At 56.7% G+C, this 26866-nt stretch overlaps 2 protein-coding genes and 1 long non-coding RNA gene across 16 annotated transcripts; 2 read left to right on the forward strand and 1 right to left on the reverse strand.

The window, feature by feature from the left end:
* Positions 1–5207: 5207 nt before the first annotated feature.
* Positions 5208–10931, forward strand: UCK1 (uridine-cytidine kinase 1). 3 transcript variants are annotated; one of them, XM_025475543.3, is made up of 7 exons: positions 5212–5431; positions 5715–5874; positions 6724–6820; positions 7024–7166; positions 7244–7407; positions 9167–9215; positions 9720–10931. In XM_025475543.3, the coding sequence occupies exons 1-7, from the start codon at positions 5324–5326 to the stop codon at positions 9896–9898; spliced, it is 900 nt and encodes a 299-aa protein (XP_025331328.1). In that variant the 5' UTR covers positions 5212–5323; the 3' UTR covers positions 9899–10931. The 3 variants fall into 3 exon arrangements, with proteins under 3 accessions (XP_025331330.3, XP_025331328.1, XP_025331329.1); XM_025475544.3 differs by having other exon boundaries at positions 5217–5431; positions 7244–7338; XM_025475545.3 differs by lacking the exon at positions 7244–7407 and having other exon boundaries at positions 5208–5431.
* POMT1 (protein O-mannosyltransferase 1) lies at positions 10931–26822 on the reverse strand. 12 transcript variants are annotated; one of them, XR_007413248.1, is made up of 24 exons: positions 26664–26822; positions 25964–26115; positions 25584–25631; positions 24813–24919; positions 24407–24457; positions 23642–23788; positions 22824–22935; positions 22390–22455; positions 22210–22303; positions 21827–21982; positions 20576–20706; positions 20075–20170; positions 18887–18979; positions 17219–17315; positions 15489–15581; positions 15114–15234; positions 14660–14757; positions 14022–14135; positions 13146–13272; positions 12937–13026; positions 12247–12424; positions 11507–11694; positions 11236–11344; positions 10931–11121 (listed from the first exon to the last, which is right to left on the reverse strand). XR_007413248.1 is itself a non-coding variant. In XM_025475531.3 (23 exons), exons 2-22 carry the CDS (start codon positions 26083–26085, stop codon positions 11520–11522), a joined length of 2316 nt encoding a protein of 771 aa, XP_025331316.1. In that variant the 5' UTR covers positions 26086–26115; positions 26664–26822; the 3' UTR covers positions 10931–11344; positions 11507–11519. The 12 variants fall into 12 exon arrangements, 11 of the variants coding, with proteins under 11 accessions (XP_025331316.1, XP_048970928.1, XP_048970927.1 ...); XM_025475531.3 differs by having other exon boundaries at positions 10931–11344; XM_049114971.1 differs by having other exon boundaries at positions 10931–11344; positions 25761–26115; positions 26664–26793.
* Positions 20804–23791, forward strand: LOC125755844 (uncharacterized). Its single transcript, XR_007413249.1, has 2 exons — positions 20804–20970; positions 21804–23791. It is a non-coding gene; the product is annotated as an uncharacterized LOC125755844 (long non-coding RNA).
* Positions 26823–26866: the final 44 nt, after the last annotated feature.

The raw sequence follows: 26866 nt of genomic DNA on the forward strand, positions 1-26866 counted from the left end.
GGGGAATAGAAAATCACCATGAGAACAGCCCAGTGATCATTGCCACAGGCCAGACCCACCAACAGATGCTAAGCTGAGCAGGTGAAAGTTGTTTAAGCAGAAACTCTATCTGGATGGTCTCGAAGTGCCTCCTTCAGAATACTTTCCAGTACAAAGAAGGACAGTAAGTTTACAGTGGAAACCCTAGCAGATGTCCCTGTAGCCAGGGGATGGAGATTAGCATCACTAGTGACACCTGAGGCCCTCACGTGCCCCGGTGTGAGGCCTGCTCAGCGGAGGTTCCCTCCCAAGGACACAAACTCCATCACACCAAGAGAAAGGCTCAGGGGCACCCGGCTGGCTCAGTCGGTGGTGTGTGACTCCTGATCTTGGGTTATGGGTTCGAGCCCCACGTCGGGTGTAGAGATGACTTAATTTTTTTTTTAATCTCTTAAGAAAACCTCAGACAAATCCATCAGAGGGGCATTCTACAAAGCATTTTCACGTCTTCACTTTCTTTGCACAGCAAGAATTTCCATTTCGTCTTTTTTGGCAGATTGTATTTTTATTTAAGATTTTATTTGAGAGAGAGAGAGAGAGAGAACACAAGCAGAGGGAGGGACAGAGGCAGAGGGAGAAGCAGACCCCCCACTGAGCAGGAGGCAGACACTTCACCGACTGAGCCACCCAGGCGCCCCTGTACATTTTAAGTAATCTCTATACTCAACATGGGGCTCGAACTCACAAACCTGAGATCAAGAGTCACATACTCTACCAACTGAACCAGCCAGGTGCTCCCCACCCCCCGTGCCACCCATTTGGTTCTTTTAAGTCTACAGTTTTTTCCTATATTTTTTTCTGTTGTTACATTAGTCCACGTGCTTCCTCTTCCAGTGGTTTTTAAACTTTTCACTTGAAAGTAATTTCAGGGATCCCTGGGTGGCGCAGCGGTTTGGCGCCTGCCTTTGGCCCAGGGCGCGATCCTGGAGACCCGGGATCGAATCCCACATCAGGCTCCCGGTGCATGGAGCCTGCTTCTCCCTCTGCCTCTCTCTCTCTCTGTGACTATCATAAATAAATAAAAATAAAAAAAAAAAAGAAAGTAATTTCAGACTCAGGGAAAAGTTGCATGGGTGACACACATGGCGGGTAAGGCTTTCCTGGCACATTTTCCCAGCATGGAATCCACTCCAGGACTGGGCGCTGCATTTAGTTGCTATGCCTTCACTTTTCTAGACCTCTTTTAAAAATCTTTCCAGGGCAGCGCCAGTGGTGCAGTGGTTTAGTGCTGCCTGCAGCCCGGGGTGTGATCCTGGGGAACCAGGATCAAGTCCCACATCAGGCTCCCTGCATGGAGCCTGCTTCTCCCTCTGCCTGTGTCTCAGCCTCTCTCTCTCTCTGTGTCTCTCATGAATAAATAAATAAAATCTTTAAAAAAATAAATAAATAAATAAAAATCTTTCCAAATCGGTGTGCTGTCACTAGTTCCTCAGACATGACGGGGCCCCTCTGCCACATCAGGGGACTCTTCCGTGTGTGGCAGGTACCCCCAGAGCCTTTGTCACCGTGTGAGTTAGCCTGTATCTTCTCAAGGCGCCCTGGGACGTGAGACAGTTCTGCATCGGCCTCCATGGATCCTCACCAAAGTCACCGCCATGGACCGTTTTACAGTAGCGTCTCCTCTGGGGCTTCTGCTCCACATGCGTGGCCATGTGCAATGCACCCCCAGAGTTCCACTTTCTTAGGGGTGACTCTACCCAGAGCCACGGGTATTGTGGTTGGCTCACGTTCACCAAAGGGCAGTCTCTTTCAGGCTCCAGCTGTATGCAGAGAGCAAGTGGCTTTGACTCCCACCCCCAAAGCATAGTCTGGGCCTGGTCCCCCCACGGGCTGCTTGGCTCCAACCCCTGCTTACAAGGACCTTCCTCATTCAAGGGCCTGGATGTCATATTTCCCTGTCTTAGAACAGAGATTATGCACTTCTCAGTGTTGGGAGGGTGCATGGGTGCGGTGTGTTGACTTTCTATACCTACTAGCTCGGCAATCTTGACTGGAAGCCTTGGGCCAGCCATGTGATGATGTCTCTGTGCCTCAGTTTCCCCATCAGGAAAATGCAATAATAATAGTAGCCATATCATAGGGCTGTTGTAAGGCTTTACGATTGTGTAAAAATCACGATTACATGATTGTGTAAGATATGGAACCAAACCTTGTTTATCATCTCACTGTCTATCCACAGCCCTGGGGGACCAGGGGATCAGCGCTGGAATATGAAACCACTGCCTTCCCCGGGCAAGGGGTGATTTCAGTGTGTGTGTGTGTGTGTGTGTGTGTGTGCATGCACACACACACATTTTCTGCAATGAGCATGGGTTACTTCTAAGATTAGGGAGATGGAGTAAATGCTTCTTCACACATGGGCTCCTGGGGCGCCTGGGTGCTCAGTCAGTTAAGTGGCCCTGATGGTTATTTTGGTTCAGGTCTCAATCTCAAGGTCCTGGGAACAAGCTCCGCTAACAGGAAGTCTACTTGAGGATTCTCTCTCTCTCTCCCTCTGCTCCTCCCCCCCCCCCCCCCGCTTGTGCGTGTGCTCTCTCGCTCTTTCTCAAATAAATAAATCTTTTAAAAAATAAAAACATGGGAACCTGGGTGGCTCAGTCAGTTAAGTGTCTGCCTTCAGCTCAGGTCATGTTCCCGGGGTCCTGGGATGGGGCCCCATGAGGGGCTCCCTGCTCAGCGGGACTCTGCTTCTCCCTCTGCCCCTCCTCCTGCTTGTGCACATGCTCTCTCTCAAATTAAAAAAAAAATTTTTTTACCAAAAAACTGACACCTGGTCAGCTCTGTAAGTGTTGAGTACCAGCCTGTGTTCAATAAAAGCTTAGAGGAATGCCTGGGTGGCTCAGCGGTTGAGCATCTGCCTTTGGCTCAGGTCATGATCCCCGGGATCCTGGAATCAAGTGCTACATTGGGCTCCTGGTGAGGCACCTGCTTCTCCCTCTGCCTGTGTCTCTGCCTCTCTCTCTGTGTCTCTCATGAATAAATAAATAAAATCTTTTAAAAAATAAATAAAACAAAATAAATAAATAAATAAATAAATAAATAAATAAATAAATAAAAGCTTAAAGATCTACTTGGAATGAATGGACATTTTTGCAGGTGATTGGGCTGGCAAAGTGGGTGGGGAAGGAAGGCAGCCTTGGAGGGCAGGGGGAGGGCGAGGAGGAGGACAGGGGCAGAGAATGCCAGAGGGTTCCTTTTACCAGTCCTGCCTCATTTGCTTCTGAGAAACCCAAAGGTTGCTCAACCCTGTGCCCAATCCAGCGACAACAAACATTTACTGTGGGGAGGGGAGGCTCAGCCCAGCGAGCCAGCCGGGGCCTGCCCTCGTGGGGCTTCTGCTCTGCAGACCAGCATCAAGCAATTGCAGAATCCACAGCTTACCTGCAGCTGTGTCGGGAGGGCCCCCCCCCTTCCAGGAGAAATGCCCAGGCCTCTGAGGACCTAGACGGGCCCCGCTTCGTCCAGCTGGGGAGGGCTGCTGGGAGGAGTTAGCCCTCCAAGGGGAAGGATGCGACAGTGGGGAGGAAGGGTCCAGGCCTGAGGCTTGGGGGCAGTCGGTGAGAGTCAGAGAAGCAGTGGTTGGGGACTGGCCGGCTTGCGGGTGAAAGACGCGCTGGCTTTGTGGTCTCCGAGCACCAGTTAGCCTTGGAGGGCAGTCTCCCCGGGCCTATAAGGCCCCCGAGGCCAGAGCATCAAGAATACCAAGAAAATACGAAAATATAGTTAATGTAATTGGCCCTGTGAGGAATGGATGCCAAAGAGACGAATACAGAATGGAAGAACACGCAGACCAGGCTCCGCCTCAGGGCCGGGTCCACAGCAAGCCCTTGGTGTGCTTTCGGCATAAAAGCAGCTTATCAGGGGCGCCCGGGTGGCTCCGTCACTTAAGTGTCTGCTTCTGGCTTAGGTCGTGATCCCGGGATCCTGGGATCAAATCCTACATTGGGCTCCCCACTCAGCGGGGAGCCTGGGTCTCCCTCTGCCTCACCCTGCTCGTGTTCTCTCTCCCTCATTCACTCTCCCTCTCAAATTAAAAAAAAAAAAAAGATTTTATTTATTTATTCATGAGAGACACAGAGAGAGAGAGAGGGAGAAGCAGGTTTCTCGCAGGGAGCCCGATGCAGGACTTGATCCCTCGACTGGGATCACGACCTGAGCTGAAGGCAAGATGCTCAACCACTGAGCCACACAGGCATCTCTCAAATAAAATCTTTTTTTTTTTTAAGATTTTATTTATTTATTCATGACACACAGAGAGAGAGGCAGAGACACAGGCAGAGGGAGAAGCGGGCTCCATGCCGGGAGCCTGACATGGGACTCGATTCCGGGACTCCAGGATCCTGCCCTGGGCCAAAGGCAGGCGCCAAACCACTGAGCCACCCAGGGATCCCGGGTTCTCCCTGTTTTACGCTCCTGCGTGATTTCCTCTCATGCCCCCTCATCCTCTTGTCTGTCCAGGTCACAGACTCAGGAGGTCCCAGTCCCCTTGCACCCCTGCCCCCTGATCAGCAGACGCTGCCGTAGCCCCTCCTGAGATGGGTTAGTGCCTCTGAAGTTACATCAACAGCGACGTCGCCTGGTGTCTGCACTTACTGTGATCTCTCGATTTCATGCTTCATCAAATATTCAGGAGGGCTCCCAGGGCACTAGGAGCTGCATCTACAGTCTTGGTGCTTTGGGGAAATACCCAATTTGAACCCGTCAGCATTGATCCTCTCTGTGCAGGTGCCGCGGGGTCAGGGGTACCCTCTCCTGTACTCCAGGTCTCACAGCCTGGAGTCAGAGGTCATGGTTGTCAGCAGCCCGTGCTGAGGAGGTTCAGGAGGCGACACCTGCTGCAGGGGGTGAGGGAGGCAGCGCCAGGCGGCCGCGCCGTCGGGGAGGACGCGGGGTGGGAGCAGGAGCCCCGCCGCGCTCTCGGGGTGGCCGCCCACCAGGCCGTGAAGTCGGGGAGTTTCCGACTCCGGGCTCAGGGTGCCGACTTGCGGGCCTGGCGCTACCCCTGCCCCGGCCGGGCTCTCCCCTGGGCGGGTCATCCCCGACGCCCCAGGCCCCAGGGGCGCGGACCCAGGGAACTTGGCGGTGTCCGCCTCCGCAGGTGAGCCGGCCTGCCCCGCGCAGGCGCAGCGCCCTCGTCGCCTCGGACTACAACTCCCGCCTTGCCCCGCGCGCTCCCGCCGCCGCGCCGCGCGCCTCCGGGACGTGGAGCCCCGGGCGGGGGGCGGCGGCTGCTTCGGGGAGGCGGCGGGAGTCGGGCCGCCGATGCGGGCGGGCGGAGCCCGGGATGGCTTCGGCTGGAGGCGGCGACTGCGAGGCCGCGGCTCCGGAGGCGGACCGCCCTCACCAGCGGCCCTTCCTGATCGGGGTGAGCGGCGGCACCGCGAGCGGGAAGGTAAGGGGCCGGCGGGGCCGGCGCGACCCCAGACCCTCGGGCCCCCGGGCGGACGGCCCCGCCTCCTCCAGGGCGGGGGCTGCGGGCGGGGGGCTGCGGCCGTGGCGGCGGGCGGCGGGCGGGGGGCGGGGGCGCTGCCCTCGGCCCCCGGCCTCCCCGCGGGCCTCGCCCCTCCGGGCCTCTGCCGGTGCCTCCCGGGCAGCCGCGGGGGCCGGTGGGTCAGGTCGGAGGCCAGCCCCGGGCAGGCGCAGCAGGGCCAGGCGGGAATCCCGTGTGTTCCCAGTCCACCGTGTGCGAGAAGATCATGGAGCTGCTGGGCCAGAACGAAGTGGACCACCGGCAGCGGAAGCTGGTCATCCTGAGTCAAGACAGGTTCTACAAGGTCCTGACCCCAGAACAGAAGGCCAAGGCGTTGAAGGGACAGTACAATTTCGACCACCCAGGTGCAGCAGAGGACCCTGAGGGGAGTGAGGGAGGGGGAGAGACCAAGGGGTTGGCGGGGGATGCAGAGAGACCCCAGCGGTGCCCTGAGGTTTCTGAGGTGGCCTGAGTTGGAGCTGGAGCAGGCTGTGCATTAGGTCAGAAAGAACTTTGCCTGGTTCTCTGCGCCCTGAGTGGCCCGGCGGGAGCTGCTGGCTCCCGCAGTCGGAGCCAGTCAGGAAGTCTTTGCTGTTGGAGGGGCCGTGGGGACCCCTGCTCTGCCGTGAAGTCACGGAGAAAGTCCCCCACCTTCCTGCTGTTTGGGGTCCTTTGTATACAGCAGGGCATTTCCCCACCTGCCCCCGGGGCAGAGTCCTTGAGAGGGGAGCTGGGCAGGCAGTGGGTAAACAAGAGGACCAGGTCTGGTCTGGCCCGATCAGGGGGCAGGTGCAAATGGGGCAGATAGATGAGGGGAAAGAGCCAGCCTGTCCTTGCCTGGCACTGCGAGAAGATTCCACCCTGTGGAATGAGGCTCCCATCCTCACTTCTTTCTCGGGGGACATGGTGGGGGAAAGGCCTGAGGAGCACCAGTCGGTGGTTAGTTCCCAGAAATAGAAGCAGGTGCCTAACCCACCTACCTCCCAGTGCAGGCCGAGCACGAAATGCCCAGTTCCAAACTTCTGTGTAGGATAGCAGCCCGGGTGGGTGGCCCCGCGAATGTGAACGGGGGTGGGGGTGGGGGATGGAGGGACTCTCAAGTCCACATGTTCCCGAGGGTCGCTGGGCTGCCTGACCCAGACGCAGAGGAAGTTCGCTCCCGTCCCCATCACAAGGACACCTGGATAGTCTCGCCTCTGGTTCCATTCCTGCAGATGCCTTTGATAATGACTTGATGCACAGGACTCTGAAGAACATCGTGGAGGGCAAAACAGTCGAGGTCCCAACCTACGATTTTGTGACCCATTCAAGGTGAGCACAGTGACTCCTGGGAGAGGGGCCGTGCAGCAGCCTTGCCCTGGTGGTTTCTGTGCACAGCCCTCCCCTGTGCTGTGACCTGTCCCCCTCCGCAGTCAGCACCCTGGGGTGGGGGTGGGGGACTAGAGCGATGGCACCTGGGCCCCCACCTTCCGCATGTCCTGCAGCGGCACCCGTGTCCTGGTCTCGCCTCCCAGGTTAGCGGAGACCACAGTGGTGTACCCTGCAGATGTGGTCCTGTTCGAGGGCATCTTGGTGTTCTACAGCCAGGAGGTCCGGGACATGTTTCACCTGCGCCTCTTCGTGGACACGGACTCCGACGTCAGGCTGTCGAGAAGAGGTAGGGTGGCTGTGGGGGCCCCCCGTGCCCCTGGACAAGGCCAGCCGCAAGCCCTGACTGCCTCCCTCCTGCCTCAGTTCTCCGGGATGTGCACCGCGGGAGGGACCTGGAGCAGATCCTGACCCAGTACACCACCTTCGTCAAGCCAGCCTTCGAAGAGTTCTGCCTGCCGGTACCCCTCTCGCTTACTTGGGGAGCTTCCTTTTCTCACTTTTCAAGAGGACTCTCGGCGCCCTGTCCTGTGAGCGCTGAATTACGGGTGAACAGGGTCTGATTTATAAGCAGAGAAGTTCGCTTGTGACACCCCGTCGCAGGGCCTGGGCTCGGCTCTGGGGGCGTTGTCTGTAGGTCTCCCTTCCTCCGCACCCTTGCGTCCATGCAGCTCACCTTCCTGCTGCAGGCCTTGCCCAGGGTCACCCTGAGGACCTTCTGCTCCCAGCCCGCCTGCTTCCCTGCTCCCTAGGGCACCTCTGCCCGGTGGGGCTCTTTGCGCTCTGCATGCCCCCTCAGGATGGGGCAGAGCCCAAGCGCGTGGGGGGTTGGGTCCATTCACGGCCCATGGGCACATCCCTGGCATGTCGTGGGCACTTGCTGACGTCACCCACGCTGCATGTGTCTACAGGCTGCTCTGGGCTGGCACCCGGGGTCCTGTAGCCACCTCTTTCCCTCCTGCTTTCCAGCTCTTGCTAAATAATCTAGAACTTACAGGAAGCCAGAAAGGGAAGCTTAACTTTTTTTTTTTTAAGATTTTATTTATTTATTCATGAGAGACATAGAGAAAGGCAGAGACACAGGGGGAGGGAGAGGCAGGCTCCCTGCGGGGAGCCCAATGCAGGACTCGATCCCAGGACCCGGGATCACGCCCTGTGCCAAAGGCAGACGCTCAACCACTGAGCCACCCAGGTGTCCCAACGTTTTGCTTCTTAAAAGTAAAATACAGCACAAGGGAAGCAGAAGCAGCTTCCTGCCTCAGTCGAGGACAGCAGTGCTGTCTGCCTGCTGTTGGTAGAGAACGTTTGTTATTTTACATTCGTGTTCTCTGAAGCATCTAGAAAATGATGGGAAAAGTACGTTGATAATCGTACTGTTAGTCGCAGAAAGACATTTGGCAGAGCAAGTAGTTTAGAGTCAAACTCTGGACAACCCAGTCCGACCTGGTGACCCTGGGTGACCCTGGGTGTGGGCTGGGCCCCAGCACCATCCTCACACTTCCCACACACCGAGTCCAGCCAGGGTGACGGTGTCCCTCCCTCACCCCTACAGCCCTTCTCCCGCCCTGGCCAACCCCACCAGAGCCAGCCCTGGCCCTCTTGTGCCCATGTCTTCTGTGGGTCCCTGCTGCCCGCAGACACAGCTGCCCTGGGATTGGGTCCCCACCTGCCTGTGTGGCTCAGGGCTTTCTCGATCCCGGTCCACACACCCGCCACACTCCGCTCAGACCGCTTCCTTTTCCTCTCCCTTGGCTTTGCCTGATTGAGGTGTGTCCGCCTCAGTAGCATCCCTTTGGAGTCCCCTTGGTGGCCCATTCTTCCTGGTATCTCTCCCTGCCCTTACCTAGTAGAGCACCTGCCGGGGAGCAGGTGTGAGCGCGGGCCAGGTACCACAGATGGCCTGGCTCTGCTGTCCAGGGCGTTTGCTGCTGCCTGAGCTGCTCACTGCTCCAGGCTTCTTGCAGGAAGGTTCCTAGTGCAGAGGAAGGAGGTCACGTGTTGCAAGAGGATGCCACACGTCACTTGGCTCAGTGAATCGTTAACGCAGAGAACTGTTACTGGTGGGGGGAGGGGGGGGGTGCCAGAAAAGCACAAGCCGGGAGCATTTCGGAGATGCCAGGAGAAAAACACGTCTTTTCTGGCTGCCCCAGCTTCTCCTCCTGCCTCACCCCTGCCTCCCGCCACCCCCCCCCCCACCCGTCTGCCACCCCTCCCTCCAGTGAGTCTAGCATCCCAGAGCCAGAAGGCCCTGAGGGGACAGATCCTCACAGGATCCTTTTTGCCTTGCAGACCAAGAAGTATGCGGATGTGATCATCCCTCGGGGGGTCGACAACATGGGTAAGAATCAAGCCTAAGAGCTGCCCCGACTCCTCAATCAGCTCCCCAGAGCCCCGAAGCAGACCTTGCCCTGTGCCAGCAGTTACGCTGAGGTGATGAGGGTCGCCTATCTGCAGACGTTTATGGCACAGGTTTAAAGAATACCTAAAAAATAGATTTTTAAATTGCACATTGTACACTTTTAACTGACCTCCTCTTGTTTGTCAGCTACATTTCAGTAAACCTGGAAACAGATATTTATGTTGACAGGGACTCACTTGTGAGCAGAAAGTATTTTACCCAGGCTCTTGGTTGACAGAAAGCCTCACAGACCAGGTCAGGAACGTCGTGCTCCTTCCCTGACACGAGTTTTTCTGTGTGCCAAGACTTGGCGCCCTGGGGAAGCCTCCCAGGGGGGCCTGTGCCCCCGGCCCTGAGCACCGTGGGAAGGTGCAGCCTGGTGAGCCTGGCCTGGAGGGCCCAACGGGGAGCGGATGTGGCTAAGCGTGCTTGTCTTTGCTACAGTGGCCATCAACCTGATCGTGCAGCACATCCAGGACATCCTGAGTGGCGACATCTGCAAGTGGCACCGAGGGTCCAATGGGCGGAGCTACAAGAGGACCTTCCCTGAGCCCGGAGACCGCCCTGGGGTGCTGACCTCTGGCAAGCGATCGCACTTGGAGTCCAGCAGCAGACCCCACTGAGGAACCCCGATAGACCATGCTCAGGGTCTGGCCCACCCGCCCCATAGACGCTGCCGCTGCTTCTTCTCGGCGTCATACGGTACAGACAGGGTGGTGCGAGGATCACAGGGTCCTCCCTGATGCGGGCAGACCTCCCGTTCCTCATGCTTGGCGGGATGTTGGCAGGCCCCCCGTTTTCACCTGCTTCCTCACGTTAAGGCGGTTAAAAGTCTGAGTTACTGGGAAATGCCACAGAATGTGTGCTGAGCCTGTCACGCCTCTTGGGGACATGGGGCACAAGCCTGCACACTGTGGCTGTCCTGGCGTGTGTGACACCATCCCAGAGCAAGAGAGATTCTAGCATGATCTGGTTCCCACACGTGACTGAAGCAGAGGTTTGAAGAGAGAGTACGTCATGTCTCCCTCCCCCCTTGTTACACGTGCGAATGTTTCGTTATTTACCGTGTTAGTTGTGACCTAGTAACCGAGTTTCGTGCCCCACCAGCGGGTGTGATCCAGTGTGGCACACACTGACGGAAGGAGCTACAGGAGCTTTCCTTCCTCCCGGGCTGTGCGCCAAGGCAGGAGCCAAGGAAGGAGCCCCGGGAAACAAGCTCTCCTTAACCAGCATCAGACGCGGGAGGCAGCACCTGTTCCCTCAAGCAGGGCGGGACGCAGGCTGCTGGGTGCCGTGTCCACACACAGGCCTCCTCAGGCGTCCGGGGCTGGGGGGGCTGTGTGGACAGGGCTTCGCTGGGGTAGCCTGGGCCCATCCGGGGCATGCCGTCCAAAGCCAGCTGGCCTCCTTGCACACGCCAAGTCCATAGCTGCACGAACGGTGCCTGCGGTCTGCGTTGTCCTGGTTTGTCTCCCTCCCAGACGGCACTGTATGAAAGTGACACTTTCCTGTTGCCCCCCGGCCAACCTGCATGGGCGATCCTGGTTTCCTTCTATCGAGTACTAAGTGTAGTTACACAGATAGGACCTCAGTTGAGTTTGGCCGAGCTCTGTGCCCTCTTGGAGAGCGTATCAATAAATAACATCAAACACCGGTGCCAGTTTGTCCCCTTTTTAATTGTACACAGAAGGCAGAGTCAGGACAAGGGCATGTGAGGGTGACAAGTCCTGCCTGCTGGAAGTGCTGCTGGCTCGTGCGTCCCAGCCGAGTCTCGCAGGGGCAAGGGCCAAGAGTCGGCGGCACTGAGGTGCACCAGGGTCTTTGTGCAGGGATCAGAATCAAAGGCCTGTCACTCGGAGCAGAGACAGCTATGGCTCAGTATTGGGTCCAGTGGGCGCCCAGGGAGGGGACCAGGCCCAACACCAGGACTGGGGCCTCAGCAGCTTCAGCGCTAACTCACCCCACGGCTGCCCGCTGCCTTCCGGTGTCACAAGTCCTATGCTAGCCCTCCATGTGCCCTGGTTCAGGGGGCTCTAGTGGCAGTGGATGCAGGGCGTGTTCTTTACCACCTGGGAAACAGAAACCTGGCTCAAAACTGCCCGCCTATCAGCAGACTGAAGAATAAAACCACCATAGCCCAGCCAGTCCGCCAGGCTTTGGGGCAACTGTCAAAGATGAACACGTTTACGAACGACCACTCTACCTCGCCTGACCCCAGCCCCCACTTTTACCGTTTGTGTCCTGCTAGTGTTTCCGGATCAAGATGTCCCAGCTGTCTTTCCAGCGAAGGGCCTTGAGTTCACTGGGTGAGAGTGACTTGTCTCCGTAGGTCAGTGGGCGCAGCGTGTTGAACACGTGACAGGCACAGGAGTACCAGGCCACAACCAGGGCGCTGAAGAGGCTCCTCAGGAGCTGGGACCTGTGGGTACCAGCAGAGCATGGACACGTGGGGCATGGGACGTGGCTCCTCCTCACCACGATTTGCACACAGCCCCTGCCTTTCCACCCTTCTCACCCCTGCCTGATGTACTGAATGTGACCCTCCCTGTGCATCTTCCAGAATCTCCCATCTGCACTCGGATGCCAGAGTAGCGTCCCTGTACCCAACATGATCATATTGCAGCCCTCCCGAGAGGCTCTGTAACTCCCAGCCCCCCAACATGCTGAGGACACCCCCTTTGGTCCAGCTTCCAGAACTCACTCTGGTTTACAAAGCTTTCTGGTTCAGTTCTACTGCACACCATGCAACCTGGCCAATTCCACTGGCTGTCCCAGAGCCATAAGCACCCTTCCCCATCTCCCACAGCACCCCCTGCTCTCCCAGCCTCCCCAGCCAGCCACACCTTCCTCCCCTGTGCCTCCTCTGTGCCTCCTTTGTGACCTTAAGCCCTTCCACGCCACACCCAAGTCAACACTGAGGACTCCCCTGGAGCTGGTGCCCCTGAGAGGTGTGGCTGTGCAGGCCCTGTACCTGCACAGGTGGTCGCTGACGTGCTGCAAGACCACAGGGAGCAGGAGGATCTGGAAGGTGAGCGCGGGAAGGTAGTGGTAGAGGAAGAGCGTCTTCTCCATCATGAAGAAGGGGAGGTAGTTCACTGCCCAGCCGCCGGCACACAGAGCCCCGGCCAGCACCCAGCGCAGCCAGGAATCTGCGGGAGGAGGCCGCCCTGAGCCAGTGCTGCCGGCCAGGGCCTCCCTGCAAAGTTATCGGCCAGTCCCACTGAGCTGCTTTCCTCATCCTTGAGGGACACTCACTCTCCATTTCCCCCACCTCCCGCCCCTTCCTGTGATGTAAGGACCTCCTGTGGCTTCCTGCAGGGTTCTCACCATCCAGACCCCCTGCACCGTTCCAGCCTCCTGGGGGCCCCAGCTCTGCCAGGATCAGCAGCAAGTGGGGCCGGAGCTGGACTGTGAGGGTCTGTATCTGTGCACCCACCTCACCCACTGAGGCGGGCATCAGCAGGAAGAGTAGGCACGGTGCCACACTGCTCCCGAGGCCTCTGGGGCCCACCCTGCCCTGAGTCTTTATTCCTTTTGTCTCAAGATGGTCTGCAGTGGTTTCTGTTATATAAACCACCGCCACCCGAGTAACTTGGCACCCGCTGGCCCCTCTCTGCCATCCAGCCATTCCAGAGCGTGCAAGTGCTAAGGCTGTGCTCACATCCTGGGGTCACAGCAATCCCTGCCTGGTCCTTGCATTTCCCCGAAGAAGCCTCTAACAGTGTGGGAATGCAACGGCAACATTTTGTCTCTAGGGAGATAAAAATAGATTTAAGCTCCTTCCACAAGGAAACTAGGAGGTCGCCTTAAGGCACAGGCTCCTGCTGAGTGAGGCTGGGCTGTCGCCCATCAAAAGCAAGCTGCACTAACCCTCAGGGATGTCGCAGATACTCCTTCGGCGTCTGAGCAGGTACCAGAAGAAGAGCAGGACGTAGACCACCATGGCGAGGCTGGCCGAAGCCCAGATCACAATGTTTCCAAGCAGGTGGATCTGAGCCTGTGAGGGCAGCGGGAGGCACCATTGGCCACCGGCCACTCAGAGGGACAAACCCTCAACGACGCTCGCCTGCTTGCCAGCCTTCAGCCGAAACATGGGTGCAGGCTGGGCCTCCAGCCCACGGCTGATGGACGTGGCTATTCCCAATGAGACTCCCCCAGGAAAAGTGCTAAGGTCCTCGATTCTGTAAGTGGAAACACAACTGGGAGTAGCTGACATTCTTGCTTTAACAACAGCTGCTCGCAGACGGCTAACCCAGGGCCTAAGGACTCAGCTTCACAGCCAGTGACTGTGACCGTGTCTCCACTACAGGCGATGGGGGTGGGGCAGAGAAAGGGGAGCGTTTTCAGTGTGAACTCATTTGGGGAGTATCTGTGGAGCGCCAAGTGCCAGCTCCAGGCCTGTTCGTTCTGTGGGTGAAGAGGGACAACGCAGATGTGACAAAGCTCTGATGAACTCAGCTGCTAGCGCTCTGCACAAAATTAAAGAGGGATAATTTTAAAAACCACTTTTGTCAGGAAAGGGGGAACAATGTGCTCCCCCAAAGTGGTAAAGCCTGGTTTCCCTCACCACACAGACGTGTCAGGACCTTACTCCTCACATGTGACAGGAGTACTGGCCCCGTGCTGCCCCATCCATTAGGCAGGGCCTGGAGACAGCGAGGGCCAGGGTGGAGGCAGGGCTGTTCTTCATGCCAGGGGAGTCTCCAGCGAGCGCTCAACCTGCAGCCTGCACCAGCGCCCACTTACGCTGGTCCTGGGGTGCAGCCAGTAGGCGATGCTGGTGTCCAGGGTGACCCAGTCCAGCGGCGAGGAGCTGTACTTGTGCTCCGAGTCATCACTCTTTGCCGTAAGCATCCTCCACTGCAAGAAGGCCAGAGGCTGAAGTCGAGTGGCCAGCCGGACATCGTCCTTGCTCAGTCGGAGGGGCTGGGGTGTCCAGTTTCACATTCATCTGGATCATGTAGCCCAGGTGGCAGCTGAGCCCTAGTCCCCAGGCCCCCAACACCCTGACTGCGGGGTAAGGGATTGAACTTGGTGCTGAGGATGCTATTAGATTCAGGACCCCGAGATTCCGATCCTGACCTCTCTAGCGCTCCATCATGTTGACGTTGGTGCACTCTGACCTGACCTGGGGGGTTCCAAACATACTTTGGCCATGTGGCAATGCAACATCGCCTGGTTCCTGACTATTGTGCCCGCAAAGCCACAGGCCCGGGGCCAGCAGAGTGGTGCTGGCCACTAATGGCAGGGGAGAGGAACCCTCCCTGCCCGGCCACGTCCCAGTGTAAAGGCTGACGACGGGAAGGGAGGGGCTCTGCCGAGCACAGTACTCTGTCTGGAGAGGAGCCAGCTCGCCCAGGCAGAGCCATGCTGCCCCGCCTCACCTGCAGCTCCAGGAACCTGGCCATGAAGCTTAGGTTTCTGCTGACGTCCATCTGTGCCGGTGAGTGCAGCTCCAGCTCCCTCTCCTTTTGCTCCTGGCCTAACAGAAAGAGGTGACCCAAAAGAACACAGGAGTGAAAAGTCAGGGGGCTCACAACAGAAGCTGTCAGCCTGGAGCAAAGCCAACTTCCCACTTTTCCAACCGACCCACATGACTCCCTTTGGCTTTCCCCACCACAAGCGCGATGGCACCCATCAAATCCAGATCTTTTCACTGGGAAAGCTCAGCTTGCACTGCCTTCTGGTGGCAAGACCTCAGTGACAGCTTCGCTTGTTTCAGGCTCAGCTCAGCAGAGTGTGGACAGCGTGTCTGGTACCCCCCAGAACCACAGCCCGCGGGGGTGGCATCTCGGTATAGCAGCAGCAACGGCAAGCCCGTGGGCTGGGCCGACTCACTTTTGCCATATCGATGTTCTTCCACATTCCACACCATGCTCTCGTGGTAGCCCCGGGACAGCTTCTCCCCAACGACCTCCAGCTGCTGGAACCCCCAGTCTGGGAGGTGTGCCCCGCTCAGCTGGCAAAACGGGGGGAAACAGGGTATGACGTGGAGGCCCCAGGCCCCAACTCGTCCCCAGCCCAGCCACCCGGTCACTTTGTCCACAGCCAGCGAGGGTGGCAGCCTCCCCTCTGCGGGCCTTGCTGCGTTCCAGATTCAGTTCTGAGCAGTTAAAGAACTCCTGAGTGCAGGAAACGTGGATGTAGGGTCCGCTAAACTGATTTTGTGAGCCCCCAGCCAAGACGGGCAAGCCCAACACGGTGCCCTTTTACCTTTAGGACGGCAGAGGTGTTCACGTGCACCAGGCGGACCTCGGACAAGATGGTCTTCCAAACCTCTGTGTCGGATTCTCGGTTTACAATGTCCTGTAAAAATAGGTCCTGTGGATGAGCCTCTTCTTTCCCCAATTTCCTTATGTATCAAGTGAGGACCAGTCACCAGACGATGCCGCTGCCCAGGTCTGTGGGGCTGAGCTCCGGGGAGCTGACAGGATGGCACCCCTGACCTTGTGCCAGGACACCCACACAGCAAGGTGCTGGTGCGGCCGGGGGTGGGGGCACCACCCTGCCTTCTCTGACAAATGCACAGACAGTCTGGGCAAGGGTCAGAGGTGGTCCCCAAGAGGTGACTTTGGAGGGGACCCCCCGTGGTGAGGGGGCTCTCACTAACACCGTGAGAGCACTTGGCCTTGTCCTAGCTTAACTTCTCACAGCCCTGCGATGATGTGTGAGCACATGTGGCTGTGGGCGAGAACCAGAGGACCCATGGGCTCTGTAGGAGCATGCAGGTGGCCTGGCCACAGGCACACCCTGCGTCAGCCATCCTCCCTCCTTGCTAAGTGAGCCGCAGTTCCTGAAATGTGGGGCTTGTGGGGCTGAAGGTGAGGAGGAGTGAGGAGAGGGAGGAAGGGGGAGAGGGAGGAGGAAGGGGGAGAGAAAAGGAGAGAAAGGAGGGGAAGGAGGGAGGGGGAGGGGAAGGAGAGGAGGGGGAGGAGAGAAAGAGTAGAAGAGGAGTCAGGGGAGGAGGAGGAGGAGGAGGAGTCAGCCACAGACCACAGGATGGCAGAAGGGCAGTGGGTGGGACACTCAGTAGAAGTCCCCGGGGAGAGCTCCCAGGGACCAGGCCTAGGAGCACAGCGCTCCATCCCACGGGGACAGCCAAGGAGACGGGAGAACCAGAAGGGAGGCAGGCGCGTGCAGCACAGAGAAGGTGCCCCCCACCCCCACACACAGTCCAACGGCAGCCTCGCGCCCTGGCTCTGCTGGGGGGCCGCTGAGCACACCGTGCCAGTCATACCGAGAGAACCTGAAGCGGGACAGGGAGGCTGGTGTGGGGTGGGCAGCTGCTGCGGCAGTCGGAGGCTGGAAGGATGGAAGGAGAGAGCCAGCCTCTCGTCGGGGACAGGCCCCAGCGCGTTAGTGTGCTCACTGACCGGAGCTGTGGCTGTGCCCGTCCGTGAACTCACAGTGGCGCCCGGGCCCAGAACAGCACTCTTTCCTCCTGCCGGCTCTCCCAGGACGCCGCGTGCAGGCCTGGAGGGACTCTGGGAGCAGCACGTGCCCCTGGACGCTCGAGGAAAGGCCCTCATAGGCCTGGCTGCCTCAGGAAGTGCAACCCCAAGGAACCACCCTGGCTGGAGCCCCAAGCCGTCCCTGGGGAGACCCTGGGACCAGGGTGCTGGTTCACACCAGGCTTTACAAGAGGGGAGGTGGCCGGGGGCCCTGACCCTGTGGGTTCAGTGAATGAGCCACCAAGTCAGAGGGAACCTTCACCTGGCAGGCCACGAAGGCCATGGGAACACCAACAGGCCGTTCCACAAACTCATCCCTCTCACATAGGAGCTCTCTGCTCCCCACAAAAACATGGAGGACCTTTTTATGGGCTAAAAAATCACTAATTGCACATCTGAATGACAATTATTCTCAACATGGTTTTGAACATCCTGTGTGAGAAAGGATGTGTCCCTGATGGCCGGCATGACGGGCTTCCGGCGGGGACTCACCAGTCTCCAGAGGTTCTGGGAGGGCATGGAGATGTTGTAATCAACGTAGCAGGACACCTCCTGCGAGTGGGGGCTCAGGGGCGCCGCCACGTCGTGCCTGCAAAACCAAACAGTCTCGTGGACGGAGCTCCTCACTCAGTAGGCCTTGGGGGGAAAATCCACTTTTCAGAACTGGAGCCAGCTCAGCCTGACCGAGCACTCGGACCCAAGGGTGCTACCTGATGCCATGCTGATACACGAGACACTGAGACGGCAGCGGCTCCCTGGGAACCGCACCCCAGGGAAGAGGACACGTGATGTGCTGTCCAAGAGACAGGAATCCGCACTAGGTGGGTGTCGCTGTTCCACCACAGAACAACAAACCAGGCTTCAGAGCAGGGTGCCCACTGTCCTGGGAGCATGAGGACTGCGCACCCAGCAGCCCCCTGACACCTGGGCCTTGGAACCATCCGCAGTACTGGGAATGCCGTCGGGGGTAAGGTGCCCTCGGGGTCGGCGACCTCCAACATCCACAAATACCCACCTCCCTCATTCACTTGGCTGTTACACTTTATCCTACTTTGCGCCAAGCACTAGGGAGGAGCTGGAGACCCCATGGTGAGCAAAGACAGTCCTTACGGGCAGGGACCTTCACGCAGGGACAAGACAGTGCCAGGCTATGTGGTGCTACCAATAAAACCAAAGCACCCAGGAAAGGCTTTGAGGGGACATTTCAGCTGACGTGTGACTACAGCAAGTGAGTCAGGAACACTCCTGGCCCACGGGAGCCGCACTCGATCACTTTGGGACAGCAGGGCGGCCGAGGCCCTGGAGTTAAGGTCCCAGATCCCAAGGGACCTGCAGCCCAGGAGAAGTAGGGACGTTATTCTGAGTAGAAGTCACTGGAGAACTTTCGGCCGAGAAACGAGGCCGGGCCTGTAGACTGTGTGTGTTCCCAGGGTGCCGCTGTGGGGTGAGGGGCACAGAGGCACGAAGTCGGGGCACAGGGATCCCTCGTGGACTGGGCCATGGCAGGAGGGCAAGGAAGAAAGAGAGGAACTGGGGTGGTGGCTGGGCAACTGGCTCTTTCCAGGGAGAAGGAAGCCAGAGGCCAGGAGCCTGCTGGTGGCTTTCACAGGAAGTGGGGACTTGGGGCACAATCTGGGAGTCAGGAGGAGCCAGTAGGAGATGACCCAAGAAGCTGGGTGGTGGCCCAGGAATGTCTATATGCAGAGATGGCTCAGGTCAGGTAAGGGCCAAGAACCTACAATGAAAGACCCTTCCTGACCCTAATTAGCCAGGATCGAAATCCTTCTTGAATTCACATACACGGTAAGGGATTCAACCTTATGGAAGCACCTGCACTTCCTTTTGTGTGAGCAGCACTCCCGTGCTCCCCCTTGTCTATCAAAGCTTCCCCCACTGGGCTTCCCACTGCGGGGTGGACCCCTCCATGGGAGCTCCCAGGCTACCCCGCTAAGGCTCCATTTCCGGCCTACTCGCCCTGTGCTGCCCTCACTGGGGGGCCCTCCAGACCCTGAGCACCCATCAATCGCAGGCCACAGTGCAGGTCTGCCCCAAGGCAGCAAGAACAACCGTGGGGCCTGCAGCAGGGGGTGGGCTGTGCTCTGGACAGAGAACCCCAGGGGAGCACCCAAGCGAGGGAAGAGGGCGAGGGCAGGCACTCACGTGTTGAGGAAGCGGGTGGTCATACCGTGCACCAGCTGCACCACGTCCCCGTGCCGCACGGGCCTCGGGGGGTTGTTCACCACCAGCTGGTGCCTGCGGAGACAGAGGCCGGCAGGCTGGCACGCATGCCACACAACATAACGACACCCGCATTCTCCCATCAGGGCCAATCTGGCCCACTCAACCGGTGCCTTATGCGAGATCAATTCACGTAAAAACAAAACACACACGTTTCCTAAACTCCTTTCTGAAACCCAAGGTCTCTTTCCAAGCTTCCGAAAGGGACTCCTGTGCGCCATCACCACATTATGGTTGCTGTGTGTCTACAGACGGCACAGTGACAAGCACAGCCGTGCCCCCGAGAAATCCTTCTAACACGTGGACTCTTTTGTCCACACAAGTGTACTGTGGGCCCCTCAGGGTGGTGCCAACATGGTCAAACAGCCAGACACAGCCCGCCACTCTCGTGTTACTGCAGGAAGTGGCAAATGCGACAGACAAGACAGCGTGCTCATCAGCCATCCTGGCTGTACTGCGATGGACGCAGGAGCCACGACGGGGAGGAGGGCGGCCAAGGCAGCCTCCTAGAGGAGGGGACCATCAGGTTTTAAGGAGTCGGCTGGGCAGGACTGTTCCAGCCTGAGGGGCAGCAGAAACGCGGGGCAGGGGGAGCACTGTAAGCATGGGCCAGGTGCAGAGCAGGAAGGAGGCTGGGAGCTGCAGGCCACCACCGGGGGTCTGGATGACCCTGGAGGGGCAATGGAAGCTAGGAAGGACCATGACCTGCCACAAGTGACATTTTAAAAGACCACATGGGGCCGCAAAGCTGGAGTGGGAGGAGAGAGTTGGGGAGGCGGCAGGTGGTAGAGACGGAGGCCAGGATGGTTCGAGATCTCCTCTGCAGGTGGAGTCCAGAGACCAGGGAGTCTTCCATCTGAGGCCTCAGCAAGGGAATGCCTGGGGACGGGGGGGAAGCACGGGAGCGCTGGCAGAGGAGAGTCTGTCTGGGATGTGCCTGGGGAGTACCCAGGGGAGATACTGGGTGGGCAGTTCACTGAGGAAGCATCCAACCCCTTGACCATGGGCTCATCAGCGCAGAGCTGCTCTCGAAGCCTCCAGGGAGGAAGCGTACAGGGAGAGGGGGCCACGAGGTGAGCCCCACTCTGGAGACCCAGGACCTGCACGCACCTCCCGGGATCCTTCACGATCCACCAGTTGTTGACGTCTTTGAAGGGGTAACAAGTCACCTGCTGCTGGTGCGAGCTGCCTCGGCCGTTCTCGTATCTGTGTGAAGGAATCAACACAACACTGCGTCTGGTGTGCACAGCAATCAGCCTTTCTCTCGAGGTTCCTGCTAATACCACCCGGCAAAGTGTCCGGGTCAAAACAGGGATGGGCACGAAGCGTGGGTCTAGGAAAGACTGGACAACGGGAACCTAAGCAGTGCTCCAGGCAGGACAACGTGCTCAGCATGCAAGTCACAGAGCAGATGAGTGACAGCCTGGGCCCTCTGCTCCCTTAAGATGCTCTATTTCATACACAGAAATGACAAGATTCGTTGGTAATCAGAATCTGAGAGCTCAGTGCCTGTCTCAGAAATTTACAAAGAAAACTGGTAACAGCAAAAATACAAAAAAAAAAAAAGCAAACGCGTTATGATCTTCTATTTACAACGGCCACTTTCCTTACATCATGGGGTAGGTGCTCTGGTGGGAATGAAGCCAGCAGGGCACAGGTTTGCCAAAGACATTCTTCAGAGTGACCTGGGAACCGTAGGCCACCTCCAGGGGCTGACCCTGCGTGATCCGGGCTAGTCCTCCCTAAGATAAAAGCAAAAGGTGGCAAGTGAGAGCCTCTCCAACAGGCACACCTCCATGGGTGGGGGGGGGCGTATTCAGGGTGGTGGCAGTCATTATTATGTCACATTATGACAACGCAGGATCTACTCTGCTCAGGTTACGTTATTGTAATCAGAACACAGCTGCTGTGGACTGGATGCTGCCTCCAGGGCCAGGCATCCCCCACCCTTCCACACACACCCTCAGTTGCTTGGGCATCTTTGGAGAAAGAGCAACCCTGTAAAGGTGAGACTCTCAAATAACTCTTTTTTTAAAAATGGGGCACCTGGGTGACTCAGTCCGTTAAGTGTCCAACTCTTGGTTTCGGCTCAGGTCATGGTCTCAGGGTGGCAGGATTAAGCCCCATACCATAGTGGGCTCCACACTCAGCAGGCAGCCTGCTGGAGACTCTCTCTCTCTCTGCCCTGCCCCCTGCTCATCCATGTTTATTTATCCTAAATAAATAAATCTTTAAGGAAAAAAAAAAAGGTGAGGAAACTAGCATTGGGATGAGCTAAGAAATTTGCCCAACATGGACACCTAGCTGTCAGCAGAGCCAGCACTCAGGAGCGCGTCCATCTGCTCTCCTGTCCTCACCACCCCAATCGGTACGTTTCACTATCTCTGCAAAAGTCAGTAGGAGCGAACGCCAGAGTCTGGCTTGTCCTGTGAAGCATGTGCACCTGTCCCGAGGCTGCAGGACTTCATGATGTCCAGAGGGGGTCACACTGAAGAGCTGACCCCCTCGTCTATTTCCATACCATCAGCACACACAGAATTAGCTTAGAAAAATACTAGTGGATTCTTCACATCTTGATTTGGTTTTCCTGCGAACCCTTGATGATGTTTACGTAAGAAAAATCTGAGTCTAGGGGCACCTGGGTGGCTTAGTCAGTTATGCACCTGCCTTCAGCTCAGGGCATGATCCTGGGGTTCCAGATCGAGCCCCATGTCGGGCTTCCTGCTCAGCGGGAGTCTGCTTCTCCCTCTGCCCCTCCCCGTGCTTGTGCAGATTCTCTCAAATAAATAAATTCTTAAAAAATAAAAAACCCCAAATCTACTCTTGTCCCTTCTCTGAGGTGGCCGTGGCACCCCATCTTACCTCCAGACTGGCCTGGAAAGCACTGGACATGATTTGATCGTGGGGCCCAGAGCGGTAGACCAGGATCAAGTGGACGTAGAAGAACAGCAAGTACATGAGGGTGGGGATGACAAGCAGAGCGGCGGCTCGGGCAAGCAGGTGACAGAGCACACAGACCTGCCGGGAGCCAGAGGGCAGGTCACATCCTGCCGCTCGGGAAGGTGCACCCACTTCACATAGGATCTCAGGGAGCCAGCAGCAGAGCTCTGGGCTCCTCGAAGCTGCTGGTGGGAGGCTTATGAAGGCCCATCTTCTTGGGAAGCCTTTCTCCCCAGATGCTCCCATCACACTGACCCTCACCCACCCGGGGATGGCTACATGTCCCGCCTGACTGCGACACCCACATTTGACAGAGTCTGGTCTCCGATCAGGTGCCAGGCATGGACACTAGCAACTGCGAGCACGAGCAGGTATGTGAAAATACCCATGTACTTGACGCTGAAAAGACATGAGAAAAAACGTGAAAATAAGGCAGAGAATGAGGAGGATGCCAGGGCTGCCTCCGACCCACAGACCAGACTCACCCCACCGCACAGGAGCAGGCCACTCCTGTCAGCATCAGCCAAAACCACCAGCTCAAGGAGAAGGGCCTGGGGTCAAAGCAGAAGAGCAAAGCTGGGAACAGTTCGTGAAATATCGGGAGAAATATCACGCAAGAAGGTACATTCCTCAGATCTCTCAGGGTCAGCTCGCTGTCCCGACAGTTGGGACAAGAAAAATGAACCCTCGTCTCCTAAATATTAGTCCTAGCAGAATTTTTCTTTTTAGCCAGAACATTTTCCCGGTTAGTTTAATTTATACAAAAGTGAGAATGTATTTATGACATCAGGAGCCAAGGACGAGAGACAGTCTGCAAGTAGCTCTCTGAAATGAAAAGCCCTCAGATCTTCTCAGGTCGACAGGCCACTCAGACGCTTCTTTCTCATTAACTACGAAGGACAGGTCCCACTGTGCATACCTGTGTTTTTGGGAGTTGGAGAACTTCAGGTAGGATAGCACAGCCAGTAGATTAAAAAATATTAACACTGACTCCAAAAGCATGAGCCTTGACTGCGTGATGAGAGCGTTCTCTGTTGGAAAGAGGGCATGTGCGTCAGCTGTCAGGCCACCGGGGCAAATGCAGGAAGATGGAAGCACCCATGGAGAGGACACACTCTAAAGTCACAGAATGTGGCCATGGGAAGTTCAGGGTTGGGTGGCTGGAAGGGGATGGGCTCTAGAACCACGAAGGCAAGTTTTCAAGGGTGAATCATGCCTAGTGAGGCCTGCGTGATGCTGGGCAAGTCACTGAACCTTTCCGAGTCTTTACCTTTCTCATTTGCAGAAAGAATACCAACTTTGTGAGGCTGCCCTGGGTGTAAAGACATTACCCCAGCTCAGGGACTCAGTGAGAGGAGCCACTTGACACACCCTCATTCTGCTTTCTAGCCTAACTTCCCATCCAACTTGGTTTCATTTGCTCATAAACCTGGGCCAGACTCGGCAGGAGGTGGAGGGAGATGCTGGCGGAGCACCTAGTAGCAGTTCGGGCAGCCCTGATTTATACGGCCGCACGTGTGTGACCACACAGTTCCACCACCCCACACCCAAGGAGTAGGGTGACTCCCAGAGTCAAATCTGGACACTCTGGACACACTCCCTTCCATCCTGTGAGTAGGAGACCCTGCCGGGCCACATAGACAAAGCCCACGGGCTCTCTGGGACGCACGCTGAAACATAACCAAGGCCAGTGCTGGGTTCTTCCCTGTGTGACACCAAAGCAGGCAGAGGTCTCACCAATAAGCATCAGCAGAGCAGCCCCCATGGCAGCGCAGTGAGAAAAACCGAGCTCCAACAGGATCTGGTAGGCCATGGGGATCGAGAACGCCCCAGTGAGGGCTGGCAGCAGGCGCAAAGACCACACGGGCACGTTGCTGCTGTATTCTGGAAAGGCAACCACAGCAGAGCTGAGCGTACAATGCACCACCCCCTTCCTATGCTGCAGGTGTGTTTTCAAACACAGTATCATGTTCACGGACCCTGAAATGCAAGCTGGCAAAACTAGGGACCACATCAGGAACAGAGTAGGCAAGCTGCAAATAAAAGCTTTGAAACTACCTAAGCGTAGTCAATACCCAACTCTCGTTAAGCACAGAAACAATGCCTAATAAGTCTGAAATTAGTGCTTTCCTTGTTTATAAATGGACTCAAAATAAATAAATAAATAAATAGACTCCACCTTTCCCCCCCAAAACACTGAGCAACGTACAAAATTTACGTGTACAAAAGATAACTGCAACCAGATGCCACGTAGAGTGTGCTATGTGTTCCGAAAACTAAGAATAAAATACATGCTAGGATTAAACACTTAAGGTGTTTATCACACCTTTCTTTTTTTTTTTTTTTTTTATCACACCTTTCTTTTGAAAGGTCTTCCACTTGTACCAAATCTATCATACCCTGGACAGATTAAGAAATCACAGCTGTAAATCCCCAGGAAAGCCACTACCTCTCCATTCTAATATGTGCAAAGTAATAAGGGATGTGAAAATGACTTTTTACCTGCTCCGATCCTGTTCCACAAAAAGTTACCATCGAATCCTCCTAAATAACCTGAAACAGAAGATCAGTCAGCAACTATCCCACTCAGCAAATAGTTGGGGAATGCCAAACCATGGCAGCAACAGGGAAACAATGATAAATAATTAGATGTGGCTTCTACCGTCAAGAAATTTCACTTATGAGCTGCATTTTATTATTTTAAAATAAATTGCCATAATTTTACTTATTTATTTATTTAGGTATTATAAACAGGCTTTACTTTATTTTTAAGTAATCTTCATGCCCAGCATGGAACTTGAACTCACAACCCCAAGATCAAGAGTCGCGCATTCCACTGATTGAGCCAGCCTGGGCACCCCTCACTTTTAAGTTTTAAAGGGCTACTTCTCTTACTAGTGAATCCTACCTCCTAAGGCCAGCAGCATGTGGCCAAACGGTGGTCCACTGCCATCCAAAAAGAAGATCCGCTTCATGTAAAAAGAGATGTACTGCCCATAATACACTTCATCAAAACTGAAAAGCAAACCCACATGATATTCAACTAGAAATCTTCACCAAACAACGGTGAAAGGGTAAATGTGTACCTGTTTCCAAACAATGTTAGAGAGCGCTCAGCAAAGGTCAGAACTTTTGCCACAACTGCACTGTATCCCCAAATACTAAGATATGTGCACAACATCATCCACCCTCAAGGACAGGAGACCAGGTACACACTCAGGTTGTCTGCCCAACACAGACTCTATTTACCCTCCCTAGTTTTATTCAGGGATGTGCTAGCAGGCAGCCTCCTGAAAGGCCTCCCAGACCCAAGGCTATGTCTGTGGCTAAGGGTCAGAATCACACTTGGTCACCAAAGGAAACAGGTGCATGTGTCAAAGGGAGTCACCCAGAAACCAACCGCAACAAATGTTTTCAGACATTTAATGGTACTGTCCATACAGCTGTCAATTTCTTAGGCGTGATAACTTCAATACAGTTTTTAACAGTTCTCATGTTAGAAATATGCCAAATTACTTAAACATATTGCTTATGACTTGCCTCAAAAAAAACCCCACTGAAGCTGAGTGATGAATGCACTGGTTGGGGGGAGGGTGTCATTAAACTATTCTCCCTACTTTTGTGTATATTTAATATTTTCCGTGATGTAAAGTTAAACCAACAAACCAAAAGGACGCACGTTAGCCACAAGGGAACGGCCCCGTAGTACTGCCAGCAGTCATCTCTCCTTGGAACAAAGAAGACACTCGAAGGTCAACGGTGACTCGCTTCCAAATCTATCAATCTTCCACCCTCCACCTTTGATTTTAGATGGTTACCTAAGACTGCGGCACCTGTTCCATGGGCCAGATCTCACCTGCTAGAGAGCTACAGGGCAAGACGGGGCAGGCGGACTCAGCAGGGGGACAACCTGGCCTCTCCTCTGCCAAAAACACCCATCACTGAGAAGCCTAGAAGTCTGCTTTCCCACTTCTGCTGTTCAGTAGGGCACTTTGTCACCAATGCACCAACAAATTACAGTTCTTTCCGATTCGCCCTGAAGGGGGTTGTCTGGCTTACACCACAGCCCTCGGATAGGCGAGATGCCACAGGCGGCTCAGTAATCCCACTGCAGTCAGAGCCACAACGTTCAAGTTGATGTCAGCTGTCACCACCACGGGGCGCTTCAAAAATCCCAACATCCCGTAGGGAAGCAGGTCCCGGAGGATGCCCTGGAAAAGAAGGGAAGAGACGGCATCAATAAGTCAGCAGCGGCCTCGAGGGCTCACCGACGCAAGGAAAAGCCTTTGCAGTTCCCATGGCTCTCGGGTGCATCACGGAGAACCAGCCGTGCGTTCTGTGGGGTCGCTGAAAGCCAGGACACCGGCACCAGCCAGGCGGGAATCCGGGGACGTCAGGACTGAGTACCCACCCGCTCAACGAGTCACGACGCGAGCACCAGAGCCCCAGCCCCAGCCCCAGCCCGGCGCTCCCCGAAGCCCCTCGGGGCGCCCCCCCCCCCCGCCCCGCCGCAGCCGCAGCCCCCGCCCCCGCCCCAGGACCCGGCGCCCCCGCTTCCGCGCCGAGGCGTCAGCTGCCTGCGAGCCCGCCTGGCCCCACGGCTGCCGCCACACTGGGCGCCCGCGCCCGGCTCCCGGCGACCCCCTCCCCGGGGCGCGCCTGCCCTCGGGCCCGCCCCGCCCCCGCCCCCGCCGCCGCCGGGCAGGACGCCGGCACCCACCCCAAGCCGCGCACGCACGTCCCTGGCGCCCCGACGCACCCTCGCCTCGAGTTCCCGCAAAGCTGCTCCCCGCGTCGGGCTCCGCCTCGGATCCGCGGGGGAGGAGGCCGCCGACCGTTAGCGGCTCTCGCCGCTCGGCACTCTGCGCCGCCCGCGGCCGCCTGCTCGGCGCTCGACTCGCCGTGCCTGCGGAGCCCTACGCGGCAGCGGCGCGCCTGCGCCCTGGGCCGGAGCGGAGCGCA

This window comes from Canis lupus, chromosome 9 (assembly GCF_003254725.2).
Source record: "Canis lupus dingo isolate Sandy chromosome 9, ASM325472v2, whole genome shotgun sequence".
In the NCBI taxonomy this organism is placed as follows: Eukaryota; Metazoa; Chordata; class Mammalia; order Carnivora; family Canidae; genus Canis; species Canis lupus.

Bases quoted from the DNA above. Each gene is read 5' to 3' on its own strand.
- UCK1 (XM_025475543.3), top strand. From the start codon at position 5,324: ATGGCTTCGGCTGGAGGCGGCGACTGCGAGGCCGCGGCTCCGGAGGCG. The intron at 5,432-5,714 runs GTAAGGGGCCGG...GTGTGTTCCCAG, and splicing joins GCGGCACCGCGAGCGGGAAG to TCCACCGTGTGCGAGAAGAT. The intron at 6,821-7,023 runs GTGAGCACAGTG...CTCGCCTCCCAG, and splicing joins GATTTTGTGACCCATTCAAG to GTTAGCGGAGACCACAGTGG.
- POMT1 (XM_025475531.3), bottom strand. From the start codon at position 26,085: ATGTTGGGATTTTTGAAGCGCCCCGTGGTGGTGACAGCTGACATCAAC. The intron at 18,980-20,074 runs GTGCGTGCAGGT...CTGTCTCCGCAG, and splicing joins ATCGTGAAGGATCCCGGGAG to GCACCAGCTGGTGGTGAACA. The intron at 15,235-15,488 runs GTAAAAGGGCAC...CCGTTTTGCCAG, and splicing joins ACACCTCTGCCGTCCTAAAG to CTGAGCGGGGCACACCTCCC.